Source organism: Podarcis muralis, chromosome 15 (genome assembly GCF_964188315.1).
Source record: "Podarcis muralis chromosome 15, rPodMur119.hap1.1, whole genome shotgun sequence".
In the NCBI taxonomy this organism is placed as follows: domain Eukaryota; kingdom Metazoa; phylum Chordata; class Lepidosauria; order Squamata; family Lacertidae; genus Podarcis; species Podarcis muralis.
The window spans coordinates 33,248,697-33,271,241 of record NC_135669.1 but is presented as its reverse complement, the minus strand read 5'-3'; the positions used below and the strand labels follow the sequence as shown (position 1 = coordinate 33,271,241).

The window sequence follows — 22,545 nt, the reverse complement described above, 5'->3', positions numbered from 1 at the left end:
AGTGAGGAACTCAAACTATTATCTTTAGTCTGCCCTGTGTGTGAAAACTGTTATATCCAGGGAGATTCCTTCTGTCCATATATGGACTGTATTCATTTCACGGAGACTGACATGGCATAAGCTTACTTGGACTGGAGGCCCCTTCTTCAGATGCAGTGAGCGTTACCTTCATGCAACGAAGTGGGTTCTAGTCCTCAAAAGATGCTGCTACAATCAATTCATGGGTCTTTAAAGGAGAACCATGGGGAACTGACTTCTTGGCAGCTCATATGAAGGGAGACCCCTCAGCAGGCAACTGGAGCCAGGGAGGGAGTGTGGGGAGAAGGCATGAAATATTGTGTTCAGCCGCTGCTCTCTTAACTGCAGCTCCATTATGTCTGCTCCAGCCCCTAGCAGCATCAGGCCTGCCAGAGGAATCTTTACTATTTTTATGATTCGCCATAAACCTGCTGAAATAACGTACCTCTTTCTTGTAATAAGCAGAGACCTTTCATGCAAAATTTAAAAGCTGCTGATCTAATGCCTGTTAACCTGCGAACTGGTCACTCTTTGGAAGCCCTTCCTTAAGCCTCGCCCATGATTCACCTGCAGCCCACAGAGCTCTGTAAAAGAAAAGGTTGCTTCCCACTAAAAGAGGAAAACAGAGATTTGCTTCCTTGCTAGCATTTGCAGAAAACAGAGACATCTGTAAGTTGAACGAGCATTTGGCACCAACAGCGAGGCTGCCCTTGGCCAAATGTTGCAGCGAGAAGTTCTATAGAATATTCTGGTTAGGGACTGCGACGTTGCTTAAGTCAAACTCTGCTGCACCTGCTGGACACTTCAGCACTCAGCAGGGGAGTAAATTCCGTGCAGTCACAATGTAATGGATGGCTTTTGTACCCTCTTGTGGGGGGGGGGAACCCCAGTAGTAAACATTGCCTATAAGGCTGCAATTTGAGATTTGAAAGTATGCTGCCAATGGCTTGCAAGATGTCAGTTAGAGAGCTTAGCTTAAGTGTTGTGTGCAAACACAGTCTGTTTGATCTGAATTGATGACACTTGGTGGTCACTGATGGAAGGAAGAAGTTGGGCTAGATGGACCTTTGTTCTGATCTAGAAGGGCCCTCGTTTTTCCAGATATGCTTCCTGAAAACTAAAGTATTCCACTAGGCTGCAAAGAATCTAAGAAACACCACCAAAATAGAGCCTTCTATTTGCAACGAAATCAAGGGAGGTCAGCCGGGTGTGTCCTCCAAGCACCGTTTACTATTATATGGCTCAGTTGTAAGGAGCAAGGATACCCTTGTGCTACTTTGATGGCAGGATTGGGACCCCTAAGACAATTCTAGAGCCAGAAAAGGTCTCCCTTATATCCATCTCCAGGGCTCTGCAAGCATGTGCTAAAGGAAACCCTTAATAATAGCACCTTTAATGCTCAAAAGTAATTGGGCCAAATTGTGATGCCATAATACGAAGTCTCTGTTATCTCCAAGCTCCATTCCTGCAATAAAAAAGAGCGCTTACTTCGCCCCGGAGAACAATGTGATTCTATTGATGCAGTACTTAGGCACGGATGTACCAGGATGCAGGCACAGTTTACAGTGCAACTGCAATTTCCTTCTGCTTTTGCCATAAGAGGGAAGTCTGAAAGAGTAAGCATTGAGATGCCAGGTGCTGTATTAACCTCTGTGTCAACAAACTCCTATTATGGGGCTTAGTCACAAACTGGCCAGGTGAGCCATCTCTTGTCACTTGTGAAGTGTTATGAAGCAGGGGCCAGACGTTCTAGCCCTTCACAGGTGTACACATTATCCCACTCGGCTCTGCTCAGGCGGCTTTGATTTTCATTTCTGTATTAGAATATGTGGTGAGGCTAAGGTAAAGGATGCTGCCAAAGCAGCATGCAGTGGGGCAAAGTCAGACACTGTGTGTGTGTGTGTGTGAGAGAGAGAGAGAGAGAGAGAGAGAGAGAGAGAGAGAGAGAGAGAGAACACTCTGTAGAGACCTATAAAATTCAAGCTTCCTATTACAGTGGTATCTCAGGTTACATATGCTTCAGGTTACATACGCTTCAGGTTACAGACTCCGCTAACCCAGAAATAGTGCTTCAGGTTAAGAACTTTGCTTCAGGATGAGAAAAGAAATTGTGCTCCGGCGGCGCAGCAGCAGCAGCAGGAGGCCCCATTAGCTAAAGTGGTACTTCAGGTTTAGAACAGTTTCAAGTTAAGTACGGACCTCCGGAACGAATTAAGTACTTAACCCAAGGTACCACTGTATCTAGTCCCAATGTATGACCCCCCAGTTCAGACTCCGATCAGATCAAAGGTTTGGGCGCTTTAACACTTCCCTTTTCCCTACTTGAAATTGCACCCCCACTTTCAATGCTGCAGTTGGCTTCAGTGGAGAAGACAAAATATACCAAATCTCTCCCCACCCTGTGAGGCAAGTAACAGCTGTGTGTGATCTCAGCTGGAGAAACTGAGTAGCAGAAAAAAGATTAAGTACCCCTCACCCCCACCATGTCATTGCTCCAATCAAAATCAGACCACCTCTCTTTCCCCACCAGCAGCTTAAAAAAAAAGTTTTAGAAAAACACTGGGAGAGCTGATCACAGTTCTGCTGTGTCACATCTGTTCTGACCCTCAATGGAAGAGTGTCTGCTTGACACTGGCTTTATTTAGTAAAAAAGAAGGGGGTTTCTTACTATGGATTCCTGTTCTCATTGGGTCAGGAAGAAACCCATGACCCAACTGGGAAGCAGCTGCTCCCAGGGACAGGAAGCAGGGCTCAGTTCCTGCCAACTCTCTTTACAGAAAATGTCCCTCACCCCAACGGGGCTTAGCTGAGCTTTGGGAAATCTTTCTCCTCCTGATAAACTTTTTGCCTTTTGTTCAGATTTCTCTGCCCTGCTGATATTTCCTCTCCAATACCACAGGGAAAATGGGCAAACTTTTTGGCTGAAGAATGCGAGCCTGTCCACGACTGTTAAAAAGTGTAAATGTATTTCTGTGGTATCACTTTAAAGTCAAGTTGTGCATGCAATTCAAAAGGGCTCAAGGCAAACACTTTAAACACTGCTTGAGTGTAAATCCTTTGCTGAGTGCCATTAACACCTCTGCCTGTTTTGTATCCAGTCTGACTCTCTGCAGCTAACATCTCCCTCTATCACATTTTAAACATGCAAGACTCTTTCTCCCATTATGGATGGTAGGTGTACAGTTCTCCCCTCTAATGCAATTGTTAACACGTTAATGTTATGAGTGTCATCAGAGGCAACACTCATGCTTATTTCTGGAGAAAACTTGCAGTATTCCTGGAACCTTCATGACCTATGCTGCTAGGTGCACATGGCAGAGTCTGGAGTTACAGTTGTATAAAAATGGGCTAGCTGCGATAGCTCAGTGTTGGAGATGTGGCAAGGACAACGTCTCTCTGAAACACATGGTTGTACGGTGTTCTTAACAAGTTTTGGGAGAAAGTGCTGGACTCTAACTATGACTGTGCAGAAAAAGTTAAAGCTTTCAGCCAAGAATATTTTATTGAACTATGTATCTGCAGTATGGAAATTATCAACGGGACAATGGAAATGGATTTTCTGCGCCCTAATGGTGGCCAAGAGATTGATATTGAGGAATCAGAATGATATCATGGGCTGTCCCTTGAGTCCGCTAGATGACATCGCAAGGGATCGTTGCCTTAGGAGAGCAAGAAAAATTATCAGGGATGACTCACACCCCAGCCATCGCCTCTTTAATCTTCTACCCTTCGGTAGGAGATATAGAAGTATAATCAGTCGTACCAACAGGCTAAAAAATATCTTCTATCCACGGGCTGTTAGGCAGTTGACCAAAAAATAACATAGCGAAATTGACTTGCGAGGTGGTGTGTTGTTTGATAAGGGATTGAGTGTTGGGGGGGGGGGGAGGCTCGTTTAATTTCATTGTACACAGGTTGTACAATGACAATAAAATTATTATTATTATTATTATTATTATTATTATTATTATTATTATTAATTGGAAAAGTAAAATTTGATACCCTTCAATCAATGGACTGACAATATGACATCACTGGCAATTTATGAACGGACTGCTTACAGGCACAGACTCTGTATGGATAAATACGATAGCATTTGGAATGAGTTTATACAAAATGTAGTAGGCTATTAACATTTACATAAGCACCAGGATAATAACACTATACCAATTTATACAAGAATGTATGGGAATATTGTATATTGCTTCTTCTTTTCTTTGCATATTTTTGCTTTTATATGTATCTTTGGTGTTTTTCTCCCCCCCCCCCCCCGTATCGCTTTATTTCTTTTAACTGAAATCACCTTAATAAAATATAAATATTTTAAAAAATGGCAGAGTCTTCCAGAGTGAAGTTTGTGGCTAGGAAAGTTTTCAACGGCATGAATCTATTTGCAATGTGTAATGGGACCGGGTGGGAGAAGGGAGAGAGTTGGTGGGTTCTGAACACCAGGGGTTGATTTCTCAAACTAAGAGGTGCTGAAGTCTGCTTGAGAATCACACCTGACTTGAAATACCTCCCATTCCTAGGGATGATGGTAGTTGTAGTCCAAAAACAGCTGGAGACCCAAGTTTGAGAAACCCTGATCTAGACATTCTTGAACATCGCCAAACAGACTGATGCATGAACAGCAGCAAAGACAGGAAGCGGGAGTGGGGGAGAGACCCTAAGCAGACATTATTCAACCATTTCATATTATTTATTGATCCATCAGAAAACTCCCATACAGTCAGAAGGTGGTCACAAGACTGTAAGAATATCAGTTCCATGCCAGCCTACATGGCACCACAGAAGAGGCTACATATAACTCATTGGAGTCCTTTACATGAAGGAAGTCCCCAGGTCTGAACCCAGGAATCATCACTCAACATGGCTGCAAAAGAACTGAGACCGTGGCAGGTTGCTGCCAGTACAAGCGGACAGCCTGGGGTTAGGTGGGCGAATGCTCTGATTTGGTACAAGGAAGCTACATGTGTTCAACTCCACATAATCCCCATCCTTCTTCAAGAGGAGAGGAGAGGGATCTATGCATGCTGTTGCAAAGAGTTAGCCACAAGTAAGGAAAGGTCCTACATGCTGATAGATTGCAGAAATCGGGATCAGCAAACAAGACCAACAATAAATCTGTATCTGAAGGCACCGTTGCAATGTTGGAAATAATCAAATAAACGGAACAAAAGCCTTTCGCCGTCTCCCTGGCTGGCTCTGTGGGGAAATTAACTGGTCCGCGCAGGGGTTAATGCCAGCTGATGCCGACTGCCCTGAGCCTGTGCTTTGTTCAGCGGAGCGTTAAATCTGAAAGCTCCAGAGAGGGCCGCGCCGCCGTGCTGCAAGGGCCGGGGTATAGAGTTCTGCATTAAAAATGCATGTCGCAGGCTTGCCATGGTCCTCGGCTCTGGCTGAAAGGAGTGCTGGCGGGAAAGTATTAGACACCCCACCATCTCCCTGGCAATTGGAGACATTCCTCAACAAACAGCACCTCGGGAAAGGAATGAAAGGGCAAACAAACCATGAAACAAATCAAAGCGTTCAATTATCTCCCTCCCTTTCTCTTGGAAAGGAAACTTTTCAGTTTCCAAGCCAGCCAGCTGTTTGGTGCCATATTAAATTTGCTTTACGGGAGGGTACAGGAGAGATTTCCACGCTGGAGAGAGGGGGGGGGAGCAGAGCAGAGGTGGGAACCCTTTTGTGGAGCAAATTGTACTCCCATTATATTATTTCCGCTGCCCCCCTGCTCCACATTTACTCTCAGATAAGGACCAAAATGTAACCTTAGCGAGACCATCATCCTGCAAACTGCACAGTGAGCAGCATCTAGAGAGAAACAAAGCAGGTAAGATGATACTGCTGTTGGTGAAATGTTTGCTTGCTATCGGAGCCACAGATCAACTTGTCTACATTTCTATGGGAGCAACAAAGCAATAGTAGGCCTATTTGGGAAGAGAGAAAAACTGATCACAAGGCTGGGTGGGGGTACAGTTAATACGCATAACATGACACATAAAACATTGTGGACCTGGGAGCTCAGGCGTAGCTAATGCAGCATTTACGCTTTAGGAAAAACTTGTTTTAGTATTACGGGCCCCAAAGTAAAACACGGCGGCAGCACAAAAATTTACACATTATCCAACACTGGTCCTTAAAAATCTGAGTTTTAAGAGTCTGAAGATCTTAAATATAGAAACATGACCACAGTATTTCAGATATTCATATCAAGGGAAGGCACACCTGATTATGCACAGTGGGGTGGGGATTAGAAATGTTACAGAGGAGACAATTTGAGTACAATCTGCCAGATAAAAAAGAGAAACGCGAAGCCTTCTCTCAAACAGGGCCGCAATCTGAAATTCCCTCTCTGGCTGAATTCTGGGGAAGTCTCCCATGCTGTGTGGCTCCAGACATCCAGATAGAGCCCTCCATGCCACAACTGCCAATCAACTGGGAAGATACTCAAAGTAGGGAGGGTTTGTTTGCAAGGCATCCTTTAGGGGCCACAAAATCCTACACTGGGGCATAGAAGTCTCTAGTTAGCACCCTGACACAGGAATTTAAAGATCGAACCTGTCTCAAGAATGTTTATTTATTTGCTGCCTTTCCACTTACCAAACACTCAAGCGGCCAACAATCAAAATACAGCAAAACAATCAACAATTGTATCAGCTGAAACCCAAGCAGCAAAGGAGCAAATGCAAAGGTTAATAAAAAGCGCAACTGGAAGGGGAAGCTAAAAGCAGAGGGCCAAATAAACCTCCCATGGGATCAAGCTCTGCAGCTGGGGAGAGGCGACAGAAAAGGGCCCTCTCATGCCTCCAGACCAACTTGGAACCCAGCCACATCGGGACACAGAAAAGAGCCTTCCCCTCAGATTTTAGGGAGCAGGAGGGATAACATGGGAGGCCAGTTACATTCCTAAACTCCACCCAAGCTTCTCACATGCACTCCAACAATGCCAGGCCCCTCCCAATTTCACTAATTACCAAAAACAAATCCCAGGGGGGAAATGGTATGAATATTTAAGGAGAAAGCACTAACATACCCCTTCCCAAGAAATCAAAAACATCATCAGGGAAAACAAAAGAAATCCCCAACCCAACTAAGCCGTACATCCCATAGCTTAGAAAGACACCTCTACTAAAACCCAACTTTTAATATTTTTGCCTGGGGAGAGAGGGGTGCAGAGGGAAGAAAAGCACCCATAGAGTCTCCTGTTATTCTCCCTCATTCCAGAGAAGGCATCTGCTCCCCTGCCAGCAAGTACATTTCCAGGACATCACAGCTGTGCTGATCATAAATTTGAATTGCCACCTTATTAAGGACTGAAGGCTGCACTGGTAAGGTGAGGGGAAGAAAGAGACAGAGGTTACACTATGTGACTGAAGGTGCTTAAAGCTAATCAGCTTCTGGCTAGAGGTTTGAGCCTCTGCTCTATTAGGAGAAACCCAGGCCCCATTGGGTGCCATATGCTGCTTGGATCACATTCACAGGGGGCAAGGCAGCCTGTTAGAAACAGGCAGAGCGTCACGGTGGGCATTTCCTTCTGCAGACTTGCATTTTATCCCAGAGCACTTTACTCCTAGTTATGCTTATATATTAGGTTTTTAAGGACCTAAATTGGTTTTTAAACTATTGATGAAATTTTAGGTGCAAAGCCACCTTGTCAGGCCATTCAGAATGACAAAATTAATTAGATTTATATCCCACCTTTCCTCCAATGAGCTCAAGGTGGTATACATGGTTCCCATACACCCTGTTTTATCCTCATAGCAATACTGGGAGGTGGGTCAGGCTGAGAGGCAGTGACTGGCCCATGAGTCACCCAAGGAGCTTCATGGCTTAGTGGGGATTTGAACCCTGGTCTCCCAAGTCCTAGTCCAACACTGGCTCTCAGTCAACTTTATAACACTGAGGTGAGTGATTACATCATTAACAACACAGCTATAGACAGAGCCACTACAGTACAGCATCCTTCCCCAACCTGGTACTCTCCAGATGTTTTGGACTGCATCATCCCTGGCCAATAGCCATGCTGTTGGTGAAGACTGTGAGACAAAAGCAGCAAAAACGATGGTAGAGAACCCTGCTTTTTCCCACAGAGCCAAAGTATCTGTCCCTTTGTTGTCCTACCTAATTTTAATCACAGTGCCCATTTCAGACTCATCACCAAACAATGGTTTCTCATCACAGATGGGCTTCCAAGCTCCTTCTTCCCTTCATGCACTCAAATTCCATTTCTCGCTTTGTCTGCAACAACTAGATTTTGCCAAGATGTGCAGATTGGGAAAGCCATGTCTAGTGCAAACTAGCTTGCCTCCAGATCAGTCTGGGAAACTTAGTTTAAACTGCAGTTTCCCATTCTGGGCTGCACAAGCCTGAAGTCCACAAACAATGGTCAAATGATGCTATGGCTGTGATGCCTAACCTGAGCTGGTGCAGCTAAACATTCACCTGAAATATCAACTGTAAGGACAAGGCATGTCATGATCAGGGTTCCAGGGTTGGATTTGGATGACTCACCAGTCCGGGGGGGGGGGGGGGACTCTCAGCACTCTCTTCTACACAAACAGCAAAAGGGCGTTCAATCATTGTACTGACTTTGAAGTCCCAACAATTGGGACTTCAAAGTGTGATGTCAGTTGATTGACAGATATGCAACTTTGTCCATTTATAAAATCTGGTTCACATTCAAATGATAATATTCTGATCTTACCCAGAGGCTAGAAGAATTTCCCCACCCCAGTCTATCTACTTTCTTTAAGTCCCAGTCCCACAGCACCTACATTTTAAGAGACATGTTCAAATTCGTAAGGTAAAGTGGTTATTGCATAAATCCCACCGGAAATTTAAAATAATGCACATATAGGCGACAGTGCTACCCAAGCAACTCCTTTTAAAAAACTGCATGAACAGTGTGTCAGAGTCCCCAAGAAACTTGATCCACCATTTCTAATGCACAGGAAGTTTCCCAAAATCGCACCTAACATGCTTCAATACAACCTAGACCCATTGCGTCTCATTCTTCCACTGAGGCTGGGTAAAACATTCATCCTGGTGGTTAACCACAAATTCAGATTTCAGAAATGTGTCTGCCCCATTGCTGCCAGAAAACTGCAATATGGCTCATATAGAATGCAGGGCTGAATGGCCATCTTCTCAAGCCTTGGACCCTGCACATACAGGGCCATGTCCCCAACATGCAGGTCTGAACCAGTCCTCAAAGGAACAAAGGGAGATGCTGTCTATCAGGCCAGGCTATTTGCCTATCTACTCCAATACTGTCTACTCTGATTGGATCTTTCCAGGGTCTTGGACAGAGTTAACAGGTCTTTTCCCATTGACCCTTTTTTAAAACTAGAGGTGCTTGGGGTAGGGCCTGGGATCTTCTACATGCAAAAGCAGGGGCTCTCTCACTGAGCTGGGGTTCCTCCCTTCGACCATCCTGGCAGAACAACCATGTCTCTCCTTGTCCTGTCTCCTTCTTCACCCTTCATTCACTGCCAAGTCTTGTCTCCTCTTGCCCAGTTCCTCCAAGTGCTCCCCATTTATTGCTGCTGCTGCTTCTCTCAGGCCTCTCCTGCTTGGCTTGCCTCTTGAAGAGAAACAGGCAGGCCTGCCATCCATTTATTTAACCTAGGAAGAGCCGCAATCTGAAAACCTTGAAATCCTCTTACACAACTGTTTTGGCAAGCCCCACCATGTCCCAACAAACATTAAACTGTGCTTGCCATTTGTCTCAGGAATCCTGCATTAATAAACATGAAGAGGAGCACTTTCTACCTCCCACACTCAGTGACAGATGAAAACAAAGACCAGCTGTAGTCATCAATGGATCCTTGTTCTGCACATAAAGGCCTAATTGCATTTTATTTCAAGCCTACACATGGAAAACTTTACTGATGGCATCTTGTCGATTTCAGATTCTAGTATCCCAGTTGACGTACTGCAAAGCCATTTTTGTTCTAGTCATTAACACCTTCACTGCCCCAAAGATAGGCAATAAAGAATCTTTGGGGGCATACTTCCTCACTGGACAAATGGTGTACACAAATCCAACTCCTTGGGAGCAACCTGAGCCCTTTTCTCACTGAGGTTATCTGTAGGAATGCCGTTAGTTGTTTGCTGTGTTAGCAATGGGCATCTAGTGTTGCTGGTCCCATAAATCAATGGTGTTGGATGGTGAAATAACCACCACCACAAGGTTTTCATTTTAGAAAAACCTATCTTGTTGGAAAGTGGGGTGTGTGACATTAGTTCCATCAAGAAGATGGGTTAAATCTTGGGCAGTGGCAACCACTCAGTTTCAAAGCACCACACTCGCTTTAAAGCAACTTCATATGCTGGCATCAAGATCCTCTTGGCTACTTTCATGCCTGTGTGGATTTGGGGCCATAAGGAACAGCAACCATGGTGCTCTTGAAATGTTAAGACCACTACATGGGCACCGGCGCCCCCCCCCCCAATTTTATTGTTCCTATGCTAATCCAAGCGTATAGAACCATAGAATTATTGTGTTTCTGCTGCACCCTGCGGAGGCACTTCCATTTATATCAGAAAAAAATATGTAGATGAAGTCATCATGTACATGGGTCTAGGAACAAGGCCCAGTTTTAAAAAAATTCAATTTTTCTTTACCCAATGAGATGAAGATGGCAGAGCACTAAAAACACGTGGCGTATATCTAAAGAGGAGCCAAGAAGTCTTACTTTGCCGTTGTTTCCTCATCATATTTTGTCTTCAGGTCAAATAACTCCGTCCGTGTCTTTTCCAAGGCTGAAGGGGATAGAGGGGGGAAAGCAACATGCCAAGGCATTACTGACATGTTAAGAGCGACGTAATGATAAAAAAGGGCTACTCAATTACTATTGAACTATAAACTGTTCTCTGTCTGAAAAGTCATCTTGCATTAAGCTTTCTCCCTGACCAAACAAAATCACATTGCAGAAAAACAAGGCTTAAAAGCTTTTCAAAATTCTTTCCTTTAGAAAACACACACACATACACACTCTCTCTCTCTTTCAGGAACAGTGAAAGTTTCCAGATTCTGTCCCGCTGAATCTAGCTAAGCACATTATATTCCGTTTATAGATCTGCTTCTGTGACACAAACCATTTGTGCCAGTTAAAACGGGGACCTGCTCTGGCTTCAGATGGGAAAGAAGCCAGGCAGGCTGAAGCTCAGGCAGGGAAGCAAGAGCAGGTAAGTCAAGAACAAGCTACTGGCAGGGAGGGAAGGAGAGACAAGAGGAAAGGGAGGGAGGGACAACTTCAAGTGACTGAACTTCAGTGTGGGGCCAAAGGAAGGAAAGTAACCTCCATCTCCAAGTCTTTCTGAGAACATCAGGCACAGAAATCAAGGTGCAGCCGAGTCATAGGCAACAGACTGATCTGGTCCCAGGTCTGGGGGTATAAGAGGGCCCTCCTCAACAAAGGCCATTGGTGGCCACAAAGATCCCAGGGTGCTTGTCGAGGGCTGAGGACCCAACCTTTAACTGGCCACAGGAAGAGTTGGTCTGGTAGGAGGGGAAAATCCTGCCTGAGCATGGCTTCCCATGAGCAAATCATTGGCCACTGTGAGGACTGGATGCTGGGATAGATGTGCCCCCTTTGGGCTCATCTTGTGTTCTAAGTCATTCCCATAGTACCAGTGTGGATGCTATGGTGAACCAAAGTTCATCCTCATCAGAAATCCATGTAGATAGTGGAGGTGAGTGGGAGTGAGGTCATGTATGGCAGGCTTGAGGTCTCCTAACTATGGTTCGGAAACTGGTAGCCTTGCATCTGCTCTGGGCCAAAGAGAGGGGGTGGCCAATGTTTCGATGAACCCAAAGCACCTCCCCCTTCTCCGTTTGAATCAGTCAAATAGCAAACCTGTTTGCAACGCTTGCACTTTGTGTTCAGCCTCCTCCAGCTTTGAGGCTGTCGAAACCTGCGTCTCTTGCAACATTCTGTAAGGAGAAAGCCAAGGAAACAAAAGGCAACTTAAAATATATTCATCTCCATGTAACATAAAATAAAAACGCATCTTACACGGGGTTGGATCTGAGGAGTTCTTCCACTGTCTAATTTCAACAGAAGCAAGCTCCTCTGAGTGCATTCCATAAAACAAGGATAGCTAACCTTTTTTGGTTTGAGGGCTCGTTGGCCAGCTCTCTGGGAACTGCATACCAGCAATGGGTGAGACCAAAAGTGAGGTCCTCCCCCCTGTGAGCCATTCAGCTGATCTGTGCAGGTTGGATTATCAACCCTCCCCACTCATCAATGGAGCAATCTGATGTTCAGTGATGGACATCATAGCCCCAATGCAGACAAGTCAATGTGGAAAAAGTGCCAGGCAGTTTAAAAATTCTTGCACATTTGGCATTTGGCGGTCCCTTTCTTTTTCAGAAGAGACTTATTTGGGAGCTTATGAGCAAATCAGCAATTATAAATGCAATCAATGAATCATTTAATGATCAAGATTGGACTGTGGGACATAGGTTCCCCACCCCCGCTTTAAATACATGCACCTGACTGATCTCTAACACAGAACAAGTTTGTGCCCCAAAAGATGAAAAAAATGACTCCTTTCCAAAAAATAACACTTCCCCAACCATGGACGGTTGTTTTCATGTGCATGCTCTCTAGTGTGCTACCTTTGGACCAAAGGGTGAGCAGTACAGGGTCGGTATCAAAACCCCTTATCACTAGACAGCCTTATTAATATAGATAATATGCATGCTTCACATTTCTGGAGCACATTTAAGAACTTTCAAGCGCTTCACATACATGATCAGAGCAGTCCTTCTATTTTCCCGGGCTTTAAAAATGGATTTTTAAAATTTTACTGGCTGTTTTTATGCTGCCCATGATCTCAATGGTCTTCTTAACTGCTGTGTTTTATTTGTATTTGTAGATTTAGCTGTGTTGCTTTACCTTTTACATGAAGGAAGGTCATTGATGATAAATACAATATTAAAACAAGCACTACCACTGCATTCACCACCATCCTGCCCAGCGCTTAGTGCTCTTCTTTCCCAATATGCTCTTCTTTCAAAAGGGAAAGATTGGGGGCGGGGAATACAGAAATGCCCCACCTGCACACGTTAACTTACCTTTCTTTCTCAGCAAAGTCATTCTGCAACTTTTGTTCCTTCTCAAGAGCAATGTTCTCCGCTTGGTTCTTCAGGGTCTGCTCATATTCCCGGATTTTCTCTTTAAGTGCTTTTATTGTCACCTCTGTTTCGAGTGGGGAGAGGAGAAAGAAAGAAAGCGAGGGGAGAAAATGAGCCAAGGTAAATAATGATACCACACAGTGGCAGAGTGCGGCTGTCTTGGAGGTGGTGTAGCAGCAGCAGCAGCAGCAGCAGCAGCAGGGCTTAAATTTTCGCTCTCCAGCCCTGACACAAAATCAATGGCCACAAGTCCCTTTGGATACCTTTTACTCCCTAAATGGTAAATTGAACTTTAAATGTTTAAGGTTAAGCAGGATCAATGGACGCTGCCGGGAAGCGGAGTGAAGGTTTCTCTAACCTGACTGCAGGGCGGAATCGCCAGCAAGACACCTCATCGCCCTACATTAAGCTCTAGGGTGATCAGAGATGAGGATCAGGAAATTGTCTGAAACACAGTCACACCACGGCCTGTCCACAGGGACCTCTAGGATTTCAGAGAGGAATCCCCCCCCCCACAACCCTAGCTGGAGATTCTGGGGACAAAAACACCAAACCTTCCCCATGCAAAGAATGCGCTTAACTATTGGACGAGAGTCCCTGACCAGCTCACGGCCAGATGTGCCCAAGGCCACTCAAACAGAGCCTCCTCCCTAGAGTGCTTAAAATATAAAGAATTAGAAGCTGGCAAGTTTTTCTTAGCAGCCCTGAATGTTGCCCTGCCCAAGGGTAAGATGTATCTGCTGATAAAAGAGGGCTGAAGTGGGTGAGAGGCGCAGGGAACAGGGGGAAGCCAGGCTGCAGATATGTGTGAACTGTGCAGTGGCAGCAAGGAGCCACAAGAAGTAGCAGCAAAACGTGATGTGGGATTCCCTAGGATGCTATGGACTACCACCAGGGGGACCAAAGCTTCTCCTGGCCCCTCCTGGATTGTGCCAAGATTCAGTGCGCCAACACTTATGCTTCTTCGTTTTGGAGGAGATACAAGGGGTGACCATGTAGTCTATATCCAGAGGATTGCATCTGAGGCTGATCCAACTCAGAGTAGAAAACAATGGGAGTGAATAAATTGGGTCTATTAATTTCAGGGAGTTGTATTCTGCATACAACTTAGCTGGATACAATGCCAAGTGTATGTCTTCTGCCACCCCGAAGCAAGCAGTGAGCTGGTATAACTCAGTTGCTTCCTCTTTCCTGCTAGTGTGCTTGACTCCAAAGCTGGGGACTAACATAGGTATTGTAAACCAACAACGCTTGTACCTGCATTATATTTCAGGGTACTTTTGTTGTTATTATTCTTATTCTTTTGACCAGGGAAACTGTGGGCTGGGCTGGGCTGGGCTGGGCAATTGTGTGCATGTGCTATGTCTCACAATAAACATCAATAGCAACCTGAGGGAGCACCTTCTCCTTAAAAAAGAAAGAAAGAATTCTTTACCATTCTAAGTATTAAGAACAACTAATGAAGGCTTTCTCTACGTTCTCTATTTTCATGGAGACATCTGCCAGAATAAATGGCAGGGTCTCTTTGGTACTAGCCCCCCTTTATGTGAAACTCCACAGCAGAAGGGATATAATTCTCCCCATCGCTCATTTTCCTCACCAACGGAAGTTCAATCAGGCAGCAATTAGTGCACAAAAACTGTTTGACCAATGCATATCTTTTCAGCTAAATGCTGCTTATTTCCTGTTTTATACAGACATACAAACACATACATTGCAGAAAGTTTCAGTGAGTCTTTCCTGTGAGCAAAACGGCAATATAGAAAAGCATATACAAAATATACAAAACATATTATCCACTCTTCAATATTAGGATGCAGGTAAAAATAATAAAAAATGGCAGCCACCTTCACAACTGATAGCTCTCAAAGCCATAATGTCCAGAATTAGGTACTGCCACATTAACCTCAGTCAGTAGAGCATGAGACTCCGGGTCGTGGGTTCGAGTCCCATGTTGGGCAAAAGATTCCTGCATTGCAGGGGGTTGGACTCTAGCACCCTCATGGTCCCTTCTATGATTCTACAATTTTAACCACAGGTGTAGTGTATAAGGAAAACAGTTTTAGAGAGAACAACTTCTCATTCCCATTTCAGGACGCTGTTTGCTGCAAAGTCCAAATGGGAACACACACAACCTGAAGCATTTGAAGAGGTGAGTGCTCGCTGCTTGTAATTACAGTGTTTCTATCTACAAGGGACACCATTAACAGTTGGCCCGTCCACTTAAATAACTAACCTACATTGCTTCAATATCAGCACTCTACCCTAGGGATAAACAAAGTAAAGTGAAGGCAGCAAATACCCACGTAGAGTCACATATTAAACTGACAGAAAACGACACAGTGCTAAGCATTCCCTCTAAATGCGTACGAAGCATACAGGCAGTGGCTGGAAAAGATTCACATATAAATTAATACATTCAAGCTGGGCCTTAATATTCAAACACTGAAAAATGGCGACTGCAAGAAGTTAAAAACAGGTCAGCTAAATCCTGAAAGACAAATGAGAACAACAGATTTATTGAGGCCGAGATGCTGCGCATGTTTGATGCTTATCAAGAAGATTCTAGCTGAGCTCATGATCCAACACAAAAAAGGCAGGCCTGGGGACACCAGAATCTTAACCTGCCCCTGTAAATCCTGGTGACCACAGGGGCTGAGAATAAAGCCTGCTGCTATCTACTTTACCCGCTCATCTACAAAGCCCCATCTAGAGTTCTGTTTCATGGTCATGCTACAGTGCAAAAGGTTATGGAGAACTGGCTTTTACAGATGGCATTCGGTCTCTAAATATCATTATTATTTCCTTATCCAAACCATCCCCCAAACATTTATGTTCACACATAAGTAGGAAGAGCATTCCTCACCCTTCCCAGTTTACCTTGATTTTTCACTTCTGCAAATTCTTTGTTGTACTCCTCAAGCGTTTCTCTAAGTTTCTGGTTCTCTGTTTCAATATCGTGCATGCGCTGGACTTTCAGCTGGAGCTGCTGCCCCAGATCCAGAGCTGGTACGGGATCTGAACAATACAAAGATGAAGACAGATTGATCTCCATTTCCAGACAAGCAAGTTTATAATTCAAAGCAATACAATTAAAAACTCCATTGCAATCGCTTGGCAAACATGTCTGTGTGCGTGCAAGCAAATAGACACACACATGCAAAAACCCACAATTTATGTATTTGGCGTCAGGTCAAATCCTTTCCAACAAGTCAAGTTATCTTGGTCACATTTCTTCAGGAAGTCCTAGATTTCCCAGCTGATTTCCCAGTTCTTTGGGGGGGTTCTAGATTTCTAAGCTTTGGGGAAGCTTAGAATTTCTCAGATCTAGATCTTTCCTTTCTTGAGGAAACAGGAGAACTGGCATGGTGTGTGACGATAGGGAAGAATTAGGTTGCTCAAACATTCAAAACAAACACTGAAAAACCACACCAGGATCCCCCAACCAAGAATTTTGCCAGAACACTCAGGCAAAAAGGTCTGATCAAGTGGGAGAGACGCTCCAGCCCTAGTTAGCTAGCACATCCAGGCAGCCTAATAATGTTCAAAGCATCCCTAGAAAGGCACCACAATACACCTGCCACGTATGGCTGGACAAGCACGTTTCACAGAGACTGCTGGGCTGGTCGTGGAGCTTTGCCAGCCAGAGCAGAAGAATCCTGGAATCCAAAAAGGGTCTCATAAAATAGCGCTGCATACATTTCTGCGGTGGGCGCCAGCATCACTTGTGAAATGGCTACAAAGATTTAGTCTCCCGCTGAGGAATGTTAAACACACCAATCTCGGAGGATCAACAACAGTACATATTAGGGAGCTCGCTTAATTTGCAGCCGCCACAATCATTAATTTTACAGACCACCCTCAGTTGCTGGAAACGCATAATAAGCCCATTGTACCTCTCTTAACGCATTAAGTGCAAGCCTGGGCACTTTGCAACGTGTCAGTCCAGCACCAGAGTTTATAAAAGAACAGCACTGGGTTATGTTGAGGAAAGAGAGGCAGGGTGTGCTGCGTTGTGTTAACTCTGCTCAGAGAGGGCTTCCTGCCTTGCCACCTCCATAATGCAAGGGGAAAAACTGAGGCTGCTTATCACTTGCCCTCACAGCACATGCATACTTTATAACTACATCACTTTCTCATTTGTGGTTTTTAGGCCAGGGTGGTTGTTTTCTCTTCTTCATTATTAGCACTGTTAAAATATTCATCTCACATTAGGTCTTTTTAAAAAAAGTTATTTAACACAGGGAGGATTTGAGAGCAATTATAAAATTTAAGTTCAGAGGCAGCTCGGGGAGGTAAAGGCCCAACAGGACTGTCCAATTAAGTAGTGCACAAATTGCTGCCACTATTTCCTGCCCTCTGCTGGGGCTGGGCTGAAGGGTGGAAGCACTTGAAACAACCAGTGCTCCTGCTGTCTCGCATCAGCCAGAGGCTTCGCCCGGGCCTGGTGGGCTGGAGCTAGAGCCTGGGGTGTAGCAGGTCCAACTTCCATGGGTGGCGAACTGGAAACACTGGTGCCCGAAGAGGCAGAGATGGGAGGAGTCTGTGCACTCCAAGCAGGAGAAGAGCTTTGACCTGGCGTTGAACCGACAAGGCCAAGTCAAGGCTTTCACTCCAGCCGTCTGAGCAGAGGAGCACCCCTACGGGGAGATGTAACCAGAAGGGTCAATGCTGACTCTTTGCCATGACCTCCACAGTGCTGTTGAGATTCAGCTGGCAGGCTCTGGTGGTGGGAGAAATAAGGGGGATGAACTGGGGGAATCCTGGGTTGGAGGGAGGGGGGAGTACCCTATCTGTACTGCAAAGTCAGTCACTTTGGAAGAGGGAGGAAGGATGCCAGCTCTCCCCTCTGACCTTCTGATGGAGCTGGAAGCCTCGGTGGAGGCTGGAGAGGGCTTTGATCGGCTAAGAGGGGAGGCTGAACAGAAGGTTCAGAGTGTGCACTAGCGTTCACACTATTCTCACAAGACAAATGAGTCTTGTGAACAAGCACATCCTGCCCCATCTTTGAAAGCTTGGTGGGAAGGGCGGGAAAACCTGTTGGGGCATCTTCATCACTTCTACGCAGTTACAAACCTCTTGCCCTGCTCCCTAACTTCTGAGCACTGGGTCTGCTGCTGAGGCTGCCAGAATAAGTATCTCTTTCATATTTCCAAGCAAGCGCCTCTGTCTGCATGTGCTGGGTGGGAGTAGAGCACTCTGACAAGGACTTCACGTTGGACCCACCCAAGCTGTATTTCTACGTGTACACACATCTTTAACTACAGGTACTGTCTGAAATAGAAATAGCATCTTTGGGAGTATATTGCAGGATGCTCCTGCAGCCAATCAGAAACCGCACCTTGGTTTCTGAACATTTCGGAAGTTGGACGGACTTCTGGAATGCATTCTGTTCGAAAACCAAGATATGACTTTACCTTTTCTCAAAATTTTGCCCCTCTCTTATATTTCTTCTTCCTCCTCTTCTTCCTATTATTATTATTATTATTATTATTATTATTATTATTATTATTTTGCGGGAGCACATCCTTGGCAATGGGACCAGAATCCAACCTTCACACTTTCCCTCAGCCTCCAACTCAACCAGCTCCACCGAGATAAGCCAGTTTGCTCAACTGGGAACTTTGTTCCCAAGAGATGAAGCCTGCTAACTCCCCATCCCATAAAGAGGTACCTGGCAGCCATGCCGTGAGACACTCTTCTCCATCACCCCCTGAACTTTGCCAAACCTCTACCTCAGGGTCCTCCTCTAGCAGATCCTACCAGTCCCACCTGGCTTAAGTCACAGGGCCCATGACAATTTTTAGGGCCCCAAGACTTGCAAATTAACAAGGCTTTCCTGGACTAAAATTTGCCAGGCATTTTGTATTAACTATTACTCACCCACCCCACCAACATCTACATTATAAAATGAATAATGACTAAACCTTTAGTCAATAAATTCCCAAATCCCTGGAAAACATTATATCGTAAATGAAAATGTTGGCACTCATAATTATTCATTAGGATATGTATATTTAATTTAGCTTTATTAAAGGTTAATGTCAAAGAAGCAAAACAGTTGCAGAATAAAGTATGAGCATAATGTTAAGCCTATCTCCTTGCATTAAACTCCAAAATTTGCTTAAGCCAAGATGAATGATTAAAATGTCAGCAGCTTTTGAATATTGTTTTGGGATATGCTAAAGAGGCCACACAGAACAGACTTCTCCACTTTAATTCATATGGCTTCTATTAAAGAAAACTAATTTAATAATCACTGCTATAAAAACTCGGCCATAATTCTGCTACATGCCAGCCCAGCGACTGCTATGCTTCAAACCTAAAAATGTAACAAGCTTCAAAAGGTATGCATTTGGGAACTCAGAAAAATTCCCAAGGAGGGCCATTTTAAGTATTATTGTACAAACCTTGCAGTGGTATCTGTTAAGGAAAAATGATTTTAAAAAACAAAAATGATTTCACTAGAGCATATAAAAATGAAAACCTACTAAAAAACTACACTTTGGTTATTAACTCTCTTACAAGAAGAATGAGACACGTTTGAAAATAGCTGTGAAGATAACTTAACCCCCCCCCCCCCCATATTCCACTCAGTGCCAGAAATTTGCACTTGATATATCTCAACTGGGAACAAAAATATTCCAAGTTGCTGGGGAGCAGAATATCCCAACCAGATGTGAGGGTGTAATCAGGTAAAATTATTTGGGGGATTGAGAAGAGAAACAATTGCTCCCTGTGTTGATACCTGGGTTCGAATCTCTATTTCTTTTTCTTTCTCCTCTAACATGGGAGGAATGTCAATAAGTCTACCTCACAAGGCTGTTGGCAACTGTATAATTGCTGAACAAGACCGTGAACACTGGAAATGTTACTAAGAAATTATTATGTTCCATAGAACATGGTTGAGTGTAAATCTGCAGCTGCATCACTAGGACAATCATCACACACGTTGAAAGATTTTGCCTTTAACAGTAAACAGAAAGACCCTGGTTAGCGGTGAGAATTTCTGTGCCTGAATGCTCAGGTTCATCAAATAAAGTTTTAGAGCAGTAAAAGGTAAAGGTAAAGGACCCCTGGACCGTTAAGTCCTGTCAAAGGCAACTATGAGGTTGCAGTGCTCATCTTGCTTTCAGGCCACGGGAGCCAGCATTTGCCCACAGACAGCTTTCCGGGTCATGCGGCCAGCATGACTAGACCACTTCTGGTGCAATGGAACACCATGACGGAAACCAGAGCGTATAGAAACGCCTTTTACTTTCCTGCCACAGCGGTACCTATTTATCTACTTGCACTGGCGTGCTTTCAAACTGCTAGGTTGGCAGGAGCTGGGAGAAAGAAACAGGAGCTCACTCCGTTGCAGGGATTCAAACTGCCGACCTTCCGATCGGCAAGCCCAAGAGGCTCAGTGGTTTAGACCACAACACCACCTGTTCCTAAACTCAGTAGCAAAGTGGGCAGTTGAGCCCTGGAAACATGCCATCATTTCTGTATTTGAAGTGCTGCCTGGTCCAAGTCCAGTTTAAACCTAAGGAACCATCAGAAGGGGAACTGGCAAGGTTGCCCATTAACACTTATCACCTGGGCAGCAGTAGGCACTCAGGCCACCTGGTCCCAGTCTTTCCCAAGACAGTGATATCAATTTTATTTCGAGTCGCATTATTTGCATATTTGTAGATATAAATCTGTACATAAAAATCTGCAAGCACAAATTTGTTCTCTTTCTGGGTGCTGCATATGTAGTTGCCCCACTACTGTGAGTGAGGATGACCTGGCCTTCTCCAATTCACTGGGAAGAGTCCCCAAAGAATCAACACTGCCCAGAAAGCAGAATTCCATTCCTAAGCCCTACGTGAGTGGGTAACAGGGATGCGGCATTAACTGGGCAACCTGCCAGTACAAGGAGGCTGGCTGCCCATTATTCTGGGAGCTGCTCTGCTGCTGTATTCACTCCAATTTTGAAAATTATATTGTATGATGTTCAATGAGGGCCGGACTGTATGCAAACAAGTGACCCTTCACAACAAGCAGTGACAGGCAATAGAAAACTACAGGGTCCATGTTTTGTAACTTTTTCTTGTTGAACCATTAGGTTTACGCTATAAATGGTTCTAGCCACTACCTTCCACACATTCACATACCTGTGGTTTATTTATTTTGGTTTTAATTTATGTCTGTATTTGTTTGGCAGTGATCTATAATTGTATATGGTCTATGTATATTGCCATCAGATCCCATTTGATAACAATGTATTTTGCAGAATCCTATATAACCTTTTTTTGGGTGAATTAATAACAATTATTAAAACAAACAACTTGCCAATGCTGAGCTAACTAACACAGGCAGTAGGACAGAAAGTCACCATCTCACGCCAGACCCACATTAACAGAACCGAACTTCTCAATGGACTGCAACTCATTCTTTCTGCAGCTGTTTTTGAATCACTTTACTGATTGCTTTTATTGTTTGTTCTTTTTGTGTATTACTTTTTTATTGTATTTTATTATTCTTGTAAGTTGCCGAAACAATATATGAGGAAGCACAGGCTTAATTTTTTTATTTTTTTTTTAAATAAACATGCATGTATTTTTCTTTGTCCTTTAAGAATAGCATATGCCACTAACATTGACCTGGAAAATCCTGTTTTATTCTGAACTCAAGCCTTGTTCCCGAGAAAGAGAGAGGGTAGTGGACTAATAGAGAAAGGCAAGATGCATTTTAGAAAAATGCTCTCCGCCCATGGGACACACCCTTTATTCTCCAACGTAAGTGTTTACAAAGGGAACATTGAGGCTGACCCTGTCCTTCTCCTCCCCCCTTCACCATTAGGTGAAGGGCTCAATGCACCCCTTGTGAGCCTTGCTTCCACAATGACATCATGTGCCCACGTGGATTACTTTGAGCTGGGGCACTCTAGGCTAATGTAATCATATGATTACATAATTAACCCAGCTGTCTCATTAAAAAAATCAACTGGAATTCAGGGCATAATTAGTCATACAGCAATTAGCATGCTGATGAGCAAAAATGATGAAAATCCCTCTAGATGGGGAGTATGTGTGGGGACCACCCATGCCATTTCCAAAAAGAAAGTAAAACCCATCACGGCTGAACAGGACTGGGAGCAAAAGAAAGACCGGATCTGGATCCAGACTTCCAGTGCAGGCTTTGCAGATTGCCAACCGTGCTTAAAAAGGAAGGGTGAGGGTGCAAACACAACAGAATGCCCTATAATCACCAGCAGAGAAAGGTAGAGGAACGCAAGTGGTGGGTGTCATGAGCCAGAGAGGCTCTGTGTCATCCTAGCAGGGTTGGACCGAGAAGGCAGAACAAAACTGACGGACAAAGAGGTTGGTGGAGGACAGTTTTTAGAGAGGTGT

The 22,545-nt window shown here is 44.5% G+C and overlaps 1 protein-coding gene across 9 annotated transcripts in view; it reads right to left on the bottom strand.

The window, feature by feature from the left end:
• CUX1 (cut like homeobox 1) overlaps positions 1-22,545 on the bottom strand; it is a 261,716-nt gene that overhangs the window by 109,198 nt on the left and 129,973 nt on the right. For all 9 annotated transcript variants that reach the window (XM_028707528.2, XM_028707532.2, XM_028707530.2 and 6 more), the window contains exons 5-8: positions 16,046-16,183; positions 13,106-13,229; positions 11,883-11,959; positions 10,719-10,785 (exon numbers count right to left, since the gene is read on the bottom strand). In XM_028707528.2, the coding sequence (XP_028563361.2) occupies positions 10,719-10,785; positions 11,883-11,959; positions 13,106-13,229; positions 16,046-16,183 (406 nt within the window). The remainder of the gene's footprint in view (positions 1-10,718; positions 10,786-11,882; positions 11,960-13,105; positions 13,230-16,045; positions 16,184-22,545) is intronic.